The 9535-nt window shown below is 38.6% G+C and overlaps 1 protein-coding gene across 1 annotated transcript; it reads left to right on the top strand.

Annotated features, from left to right (window-relative positions):
* Positions 1–1450: 1450 nt before the first annotated feature.
* Positions 1451–7343, top strand: LOC111343086 (uncharacterized). Its single transcript, XM_022950223.2, has 5 exons — positions 1451–1751; positions 3568–3626; positions 5036–5125; positions 6215–6382; positions 6714–7343. Exons 1-5 carry the CDS (start codon positions 1561–1563, stop codon positions 7187–7189), a joined length of 984 nt encoding a protein of 327 aa, XP_022805958.1. The 5' UTR covers positions 1451–1560; the 3' UTR covers positions 7190–7343.
* The last annotated feature ends 2192 nt before the right edge of the window (positions 7344–9535 follow it).

The following is a 9535-nucleotide window of genomic DNA, read 5'->3' as shown; positions in this document are numbered from 1 at the left end:
CGTTACTCGTTTCACCTTGATATCACAGCTCCTCTTCTGAATGTTGTTTCTTTATTTGAATGTGAAAAATCGAATTACGATGGCCGTGTAGTAAAAAAAGTGTTTTTGTCTTGAAACTGAATTTATGATTTTGTTCTTAAGATTCTTTTCCTTCGGACCCAAATTAAAACATTCCCTTCTGCATCCGGCAGACATTTGCAAAAGGCTGCGAGTATTTACCATTTAGGAATTCGTTGGATCATCGATTATGAAGATGTGAGGGAGAAACGTGTCGCGTTTCTCTCGACATTGATTTTGTGCTCTCTGCTTCTTCCTTGCCACGTAAAGTCTTTCCTTTGTTGCTCAACTGAATTTAGACATTTTAAGCGGAAGCACACACTTAACGCCGTGTAAATAACAGGCCCGTAGTATTACTTAGGCGAGGTTATATTCAGAACAAGGAATACCTTTTGATTCTTTCTTTGTGCTGGCAATTTCGAGTCAAATATAGATCTTATCTTAAATTCAGAAATGTACGCACAAGAAATTTATCAAGTAGGTCCTATATATAATTTCCTCCTTTCGCTTTTATATCATAAGGGCCACTCATTATATATCAACGGGGAAGGTGAGGTGATTCTGTCTAAAGTGTGTTACAATGGCTCTCCGGGCTTAGCCAAGAAACCTTTATTAATAAGTCAAGTAAATAGCGTTGCTGATTTTATGGCACAGCCATGGTGACTCAGTTAATGTTCTGAAGAACCAGATACCATTCTCGGTTGATATTACGTTCCACTTCACGAGTCTGTTTTTAATTCAAATGGTTAGACCTATTTGTATCTATGCGTGTGATATGTGCTGCTAGCCTATTAAAGTCCGATAAATTTTCGAGATTTCGAAATGCACATGCAGCCATTTCAGTTACTTCTGTTTCACCGAGATTTTTGTCTTGATAAAACTTAAATTATGGAATAAGAATGATATCAAGTGTTAATTTTGCACGTTATAATAAGCGCATAACACTGATTCAGTTTTCCACTAACATTAGTAATAAAGAGTCTTTAATTAATGAACTTTTATATCTGTTACTTTCATTCCTAAATCTACTAAAAAAACTCTATCTTACTTCATCCGAAGGTAATATTATCTGAAATCTGTATTGTTCCTCTAAGACTACTTGCATGCATAACTTTGTCTGTCTCAGTCTGTTTGAGAAACAAAACAAATATGGTTTTCAATGATAAATCAACATTAATCAGGCGATGACTAAAACAGCCTCTCGTGACAAACGCAAAAATGATCATTTGGGAGCGAAAAGCGTTTTATTGAATCTTCTTGAGGTTCAAAGTTACGGAAACCTCCCTGCTAGGGAAAAATATGCAGGATAAATGAGCGTAAACTATTTACATCTAAATTGTTATTCTAATGACGAGGAAATCAACGCGAAAAAATACTCGACGATGGCGACAATTCGTCGCACCTTTAACTCTTAGTTAAGTTTCACTCAAGTCAAAATACCCTCAGCGCACTATCACGGTAAAAGATTCCTTTGGCCCTCAGTGATCGCCTGTTTATTCCACGATGAAATGTCTCACCTCGACAAACGTCCCACTTTACTTCTTATTAGCGTTTTTCGTCTGTTCGGTATTCCTTTACTTCCTTGGAGCGGCTGAAACCACAAGAAGTCTAGGTGGAGGACAGAGAGTTCTTAAAGATAACAAGACCATGGGTATGCCACACATCCTCAAGCGACTGAAATCCTTGGAAGATAAGTAAGACTTAGAAATATATTCCGAGCCACGCTTAATTTATCGCACTTGAAAACGAAAAGTGCAAAATTCACCTTCGTTATTCTTCTACCAACTGACCTGTAGGGCCCACAAAAACAATAATCTCACTCATTACAAATGCAGATCATGATCGAATCATACTTCTGCCCAAACAGCTGGAAGGCGGACAGAAAAAATTACAGTTCTTGCCGTACTTAGTATTTATTGCAAACTAAAGCGATGTCGCAATTTTTACGGCTCCAATGAACCAAAAACCATCAATCTGCAGGTGTAATGCTACAATGAAAATGAACGAAAAGATGCACGTCCATTTTTAAGAGGTCAAGGTCGACTAGACGATCAGGTTGACTGCGCGACTTCTTAGATAAGAAAATATCTCCTAAAGAGCAAAGAGGTTAAAATAAGTAACAGTTAATGCTATGATGTTACCTCAAACATCAAATGCAAATTAAGCGGACGAATCGGTCGGCCTGGGTTAGGTTACACCAAAGCGAGGCTAGTCAGTCTTCGGGTTTCGTTATGAGAACACAGCTTTTGTAAAGTAATGCGCAGTACTATTCTATCCTTTTTCGCCATACCCAAGAGTTGTTCTATTCCTGAATGTTATCAAAAGAGAGAAAATCATTTACAGGAGGGAAGGTCTCCATTCTTGAGTTTCCCTGTTCGCTTATGCCAGGAGAAAACTGTGGATCCAAGCAATAAATCGCTTATAATTCTTGCTTTAAAAAATTGCCTCAGGAAAGGAATTCGAGTGCGAAAATTTATCTGGTGTTTAAATTTTAACAATTACCTTATTATAGGAATATAACGAAGCATGTTAATAACGCGAACAAAATTTACGCCTCATAAAATTAACGCGAATTTTCCAAAAGTTATGTTTACATACATTAATTAACGCGAATTTCCGTGCGGTATGTTGCATAATTATTCCCACATTGAAATTCAACACTGCTTTAAGAGGTTATCACGTGTATCGCACTAGCTGGAAACCTTAAAGCAACAGCTCACGTTCAAGCAAGAGAAAGACAATAAACACAACCGGTTTGCAGTTGCTGGGCAAACAATATTGCTAGGAACCATATTTCCTTCTACTGTCGGACATATTCCAATAGAATCGAGCCGATATATTTGGCACGCACTGCAGAGAGAAGCTGTCATAAAAGGAGAGGTTACAGTGATAAAATGTAAGCCATCTCCACTTGTTCAAGGTGGATTAGAAATACCTATTGCGGTAACTGTGAAATGGGATGACAAAAATGCGATAGACATTTTGCGCAAGAAAGTTGAAGAAGTGAGTTATCCCCTCAGAGAAGACGATTGCTACACTGATGAATCTAAGGACATTTTGAACTTAATATTAAATGATGATGAGTCAACCGACTCTGACAGTGACGTAGAGTATTGTAGCTTTGCTTATAATAAAGGTGTCTAAATAACGATGCATTCAATTAACGTCATTTTAATTAACAATTAGATAAATTAAGATACATAAAATTAACGCGAATTTTTGAAATTCGCGTTAATTACATGAATTGTTAATTTCCTATAATAAGGTATGTGTTATACATTCTAAAATTGACATATGAAAAAGACAACAATAAATATTATCCATAGAATTTTAATTTATGGTTGATTGCAATTCTAAATGACTGCTGATCGATCGCTTAATTACTATAAACTGTAGGGGGTGGTAATTCTTCAAGACACATTTTGTACATAGAGATATACGCATATAGCTGCTCCTTGGGAATAAGGTTAGACTTGTGCGCTATGTTATATTACTTTATTTTCCTCGCAGAATGGAAGCGTTGCTGAAACCAGGATCACACGACTCGTGGATTTTGGCCTATCTATTAGGTTTGTACAATGACTAAGCCATTAATTTTGGGTGATAACCTTGAAACAAACTATGCAGAATAAGCTACAAGGTCTTGGATATCGCGGTACTCAATACGGAGCGCAGAGTTTTTCTCAAGACTTAGGTTGGTGAATGGAAGTTTTTTTCCAACACTTAGCGAATTGCTTGCTAAAATAACCCGAATGATTTAGGGCTAAAGTTACAAGTTTAATTACGGGAGGATTCCATAAACTGAACAATTTTTTAGCTAGTACATGAAAAAGAAACAAAGTTTATTCAAGTGAAAGAGAAAGGCCTCACCGAAACATTTTTTTACGTAATGATAAAGGTGACTTGAATGCTCCCAAGCAAACTTTGAAACGTCTTTTTCAATAAGTATCTGTCACGATCTGACACCTGTCAACTGGAGAGAAAAAAAAGCACATGTACCGTTTTGAATGAAAAACAGTACTGGTGTGGCAAACACTCACGAGGTAAGTGACCACAGCGACGATCTTCACTTAAAAACGCACTAGAGACCTTACGGAAAGTATTTTTTATTTCCAAAGACGATTAATCTTCGAAGAATTGCCCCTGTTTAGGTTTAAAGGTCATAGAAAGTTAAATTATAAGTGAATTCAAATGTATGTTTTGAAGTTGTGAGAATCTGCTTGTTTGTTTTCTACAATGACGTGTGTAAATCTTGTCTTTCTTCCACCGAAAAATTGAAGTCAGATAAGATGCTTTTTCTAGCTAGAAACAAGAGGATTTAATGCGACTTTCACTGATCGAACTCCATCGGATTCTGTTGAGAAATTTACGGTATCACTGACCAAATTCGAGCGACTTGAAGAATAAGCGAAAGTGTATCTATAGAAGATCTCAAAACTTCGCTCAACGTTTCACAAACGAAAAATTATTTTGGAGAACTCAGACATTAAATGAAGGAGAGGCATATTAATCAATGCAATTATTAGGTGCCAATACCTCTCATTTTAACTTTCTGAGTTAATTTTCATAAAGTATTATTAAGTTAAAAATATTTTTTTAGTCGCGTGTCAATCTTTGTTTTAAAACAAATTAAGAACCGCAGAATTTATTTCGAAGTCAATATGGGGAAAACTAAAGTGATCTGACAGAAAGAGAAGAGGGAATTAATGTTATTTATCGGCTAAAGGTTGTGACCGAAAAAATGCTGCCCATAAAATATGCTCTACTGAAAACTGATATATCTCAGTAAAGTAAGAGCTTCGGTCAGGAAAAAAAAGCCATAAACAGTATTCGTTCTGCATTGCTATTCTTAAAATTTACTGATTTATTTTAAGTCCTCCAAATACACCATTCAATGTGGGCGAATGCAGAAATGGCGGATCTGTGTGTCTCAGTGTTTATTGCAACGTATAATTTGATACATGTCGGTATATTTTAGGACTCCATGGTAGAAGTAACAAACAAAGCTTGATGGGACCACCTGGTCCACCTGGACCTCCTGGAAAACCTGGACAAGTTGGGCCAAAAGGTAAGCATTAGAAAAACTAAAGAAGAAAAGAAGTAAAACTATAAATCAGACAGACAACGTGTCTGAACTGAAGGTGTTATAATGATAACAGTTAAAAACATGTTAATGACGGCAATCTTAGCTTTGAGCAAAGCTGAAGTGGTTAAAGCGCGGAAAAAGAAAAAAACATCGGGGATTCAGAACAGAGAAAAATCCTCATTATTGTTAGAGTTCAGGCCTTTTAGGCTACAAAACGTAGGTTATGATAAGGCATGTTGACAACAGGAGTAAGCTAGAACCGTCTTAGAACAACCACTACAAACGATAGTTGAGAAAAATTCTTACATTGCATATGAAAGGGTGCAACAGATCAAAACAAAGAAATATCCATCAAAAATGTGTTCAGTAGATTAGAACTGTGGTAGAACTGAAAATGATTATTTAGGCCTTCCACCAGGCATACTAGATTTAAGAGAGTCGGTGAGTTTCTAAATCTGCTTAAATAGTAAAGATTAAAGAGAGAGAGAGAGAGAGAGAGAGAGAGAGAGAGAGAGAGAGAGAGAGAGAGAGAGACATCTGTATTTACATAGGATAGCCCCTTCAGTGTAGTAAACACTGGTATCAATGGGGGTCCTGTTACCCACCCATCCCACTCCAGGGTAGGACATCCATCACACAGTAATCTTGTGCGTGGGAAATTAACGTCTCCTACCCCTAACCTTGCAGGAGACGGGACCTCCATTTATTCGTCCCTATCCGAGAAGACCAGAATATCTAATCATTTCTTGATGTTATAGAAAGGTAGCATATTCTTCTCAATTATTTTAAGACCCCGAGTGTTGGTCCGGCCGGGACTCGAACCCTCGACCTCCCGCACAACAGTCCATCGCTCTATACATTGAGCTAACTGGGAGGCATACAATTGCTCCACAGCGACCAGATGGATAGAGCTGTTTTACACTTGACAATACAAAGTCAAATGATAAACTTAGAATAATACAGAAATGAAAGGCGCATAGTTACCGAGCTTCTTTAGAGCGTTCACTTAATAACTTCCATTTAGTTGATTTCAAAGCAGAACCTCAAAGCAGACGTTTAATATTACTACAGGAGAGGAAGGAAAATCTGTTGCAGGTTCCCCAGGTCCTAAGGGGGAACGCGGAAGAGTTGGAAGACCTGGGGCCAAAGGAGACACGGGACAACCTGGGAAGTCTGGAGTAAAGTACGTTCGCTGGGGAAGAACCACGTGTCGAAGTGGTTCTCAAATTGTCTACAAAGGCAAGAGTCAATATGTAAAATTGCACGTCAGTATGGAGACATGAGGAAGTACACTACTCAATTATCTTTCGTGGTAACGTAATACTCATGTGTCGCATCCGTGATAGCCTCTCGAGGGCTTTTTTTTTGTAAATATGGACTTAATGCACCGGAATGCTTTAATAAATAATAATTTTATTGAGTGTAACGATAGAAAGTGTTGATAAGAAAATGACTTTTCAGATTTTTCTAAAAGTCGGGTATCATCACAGAGTTCTTTCTTTTATCAAAACTTGATTATTAAACTGTTCATCGAGAAATACAAAACTTTCATCATGAATTTTCTCTTTAGGATTGATAGGTGGTGACAGGTACTCACACCAAGGCGGTGGTGTGAACTATCTCTGTCTTCCAAGCAGTCCAAAGTATGACAAGTACAAAGACGGATGGCAGAACGCGGGGTACGTGTATGGTACTGAGTATGAAGTAAGGCCTTTCAACCCTTTTAAGAAATCCCTTCATAACCATGATGCACCGTGCGTGGTATGTTTTGTCAAGTCACGTGGCTCAATGCTTATGATGCCCGCAAGGAATGATTGTCCATCTGGTTGGACCGAGGAGTATCATGGATACCTTATGACTGAGAAGCACGGTTACAAGAAGCAGCGCGACTATATATGTGTAGACGAGGACGCGGAGGCCCGCCCAGGTAGTGCGGCAAACAAAGATGGTGCACTACTGTACCCTGTGGAAGGTGTTTGTGGCTCACTCCCGTGTCATCCTTATGTCGATGGAAGAGAGTTGACCTGTGCTGTCTGCACCAAGTAACAAGAGAGCCAATTCAATGTTAACAAGGTGTCACCACGAAACTTTGGGAGATCATTAATTTCATAGTCCGTAGTGATTATTTTGTCCAAAAAAGGGTACTGGTGCTGGTTGTATGAATAGAAGGTAACAATAAAGCGAAGGTAAAAATTTAAAATTGATCTTTACATCATGGCTTGCTTACGTTTCTTGTCTTGTTGGCAATTTTCCTTGTAATACCTCTTGAGTAAAATACCTATACCACATTGATGATTCCTTTGTTACAGTTACTCGTGAATTTAAGGGGCCCTTGAAAATACGTCAATAGCTGTTTCCTTATTTTGCACTTCCCTAGACTCATTTGTGAAAATCCAAACCCATTTCGGATGAATGAAACATTCACGAATGGCATATTGTAAAAAAGAAAAAAAAACGTGTACCGATGCCATCGAAAAGCAAACAATTTCGGTGTATCACGAGTTAAACGGACCTTCAATGGTACTATAAACTTCGAGTTCTCTGGCCAGAATTGCTGTATTGAGAATATGAACGGAGACAAGCGCGAACTCGGAGAGGAACGCCTTTTGTAATTCGCGTTAGTCTTGCACTTGCCTCCGATCTCTTAGAAAAGGCTAAAACTAAGTCCAATCAGTAGGCTAAGGGCTTTCATGGAAATTCTGCAAGTGTTCAGTAAAACATTTTGGAGTAAGAAATCATGTAATGTAGTTAAAGCCGCAACTCAGCTGAAGAGGAGAGGACGAGGTAACAAATTCAGAATGTGACACGCACATTAAGGACATTTTGATTTGATTGTTCTTGTCTTAAAATACTAAATCCAAATTACCGCCCCACCTATTTTGAAACAAAAGAGTTGACCTTATCGTATTCATCCGTCCGGCCCTAAAGCAAACAGTAAATAATAATAATAATAATAATAGTAATAATAATAATTTAATATTTATATTGCGCAAATTAACATGTGGATATGATCAAATGCGCATCACAACACTTTTCGGGGGACTTTGGCCGGACTGCATCAGCAGTTTACAAACAATCGAAGGAAACTTATTTGAAGATGCCCCCTCCCCCCAATTCCCAGTAAACAGGCCAGACCACATCACAGTAATCTCGTGAGTAGGTTCTTTAACGTCCCCTGCCTAACCAAATTAACTAATTACTAGATCCAGGAGACGGGACCTACGATTTAATCGTCCTTATCCGAGAACACTAGAATGTCTATCCATTTCTTGATATTATAGAAAGGTAGCGCATTCTCCTCAGATATTTTAAGACCTTCAGTGTTGGTCCGGCCGGGGCTCGAACCATCGACCGCGGCCTCCCGCACAACAGTCCAGCGCTCAAACCAATCCAGGTGATCTGTGACGTCATTGCGGGGGCCTGGTAAAGAAATTTTAATGCCGTATCCCATAAACAAACGCGCGCACCAATTCTATCTGTTTTCGAAGCATGGCGGTCGGTCGGGCGCCATGCGGGAAAGTTTGCGACAAAGAAATGTTCTGAAAGACAGCTATTGTTCTGAAAGGTGAAAATTTTACTTACTTGGATGGCTTCTGTGAGTCCAATGCTGGGATAGTATTCTCGACTCAGCGCTCGATTCTTTTCCGCAGAAGACTGTTTTAAAATTCATTTCCATCAGGTAGTACATTTTGATGACGTACTCAGTTTTATTGTGCGATGGTAATGTGCTTAAGAGACGTACACAAGCGAACTACCCGGCTATGACGAGAGTCGGATCTTTCAAGACCGGATACCTTTCCTCGGGATTTCCATGGACGTTCGAGCTTGGTTGGTAAGTTGCCTGAAGGCCTCCATCCGCTGCTCGCTTCAAGGATGGAATTTTCTGTTGCAGCTCTTTCAACTGGCTCAATTTAGGCTCATTTTGACGCATCAGTCCCACCGTAATCCGGTATGGTGATTTTCCACTTGCCAGGATACATTCCTCCGTCCATTTTCCGCTCGATTTCTGGTTGACTTCTGCTTCAATGATACAACTCTGCCTTCGAACCTTCCTCTCCAACTCTGGTAATGACATGACATCTAGACTCAAGGAATCTTCAGTCATGAAGATGAACAGAAATGAAATGAACAGACTTGCAGAGTTGTGTAGCACACAACTACTTTTTTAAACTGTAAAAATTCCAGATGTTATTGTGGTATACTGTATCAGTTGGGTTATATACTAGACCCAATTCATGTAAAATGTAGATTATAATTTTACAGGATTTTTAGTGAAAGGGTGCAAACTTGTGATAGGCATACATGTTATTTCCTAATTTTAAAAGGACTTTGATAATTTTTGAACATGTCGCTATACACATTTTGTTTTGTTATTCTTATTGTTTAGTTCCA

The sequence above is a fragment of the Stylophora pistillata genome, chromosome 3 (genome assembly GCF_964205215.1).
Source record: "Stylophora pistillata chromosome 3, jaStyPist1.2, whole genome shotgun sequence".
NCBI classification, from domain to species: domain Eukaryota; kingdom Metazoa; phylum Cnidaria; class Anthozoa; order Scleractinia; family Pocilloporidae; genus Stylophora; species Stylophora pistillata.
This window is presented reverse-complemented; position numbering and strand designations above follow the sequence as displayed.

Coding starts and splice junctions, on each gene's coding strand:
- LOC111343086 (XM_022950223.2), top strand. CDS start 1,561: ATGAAATGTCTCACCTCGACAAACGTCCCACTTTACTTCTTATTAGCG. Junction 5,126..6,214: donor TGGACAAGTTGGGCCAAAAG/GTAAGCATTAGA, acceptor ATATTACTACAG/GAGAGGAAGGAAAATCTGTT. Junction 6,383..6,713: donor TTCTCAAATTGTCTACAAAG/GCAAGAGTCAAT, acceptor TTTTCTCTTTAG/GATTGATAGGTGGTGACAGG.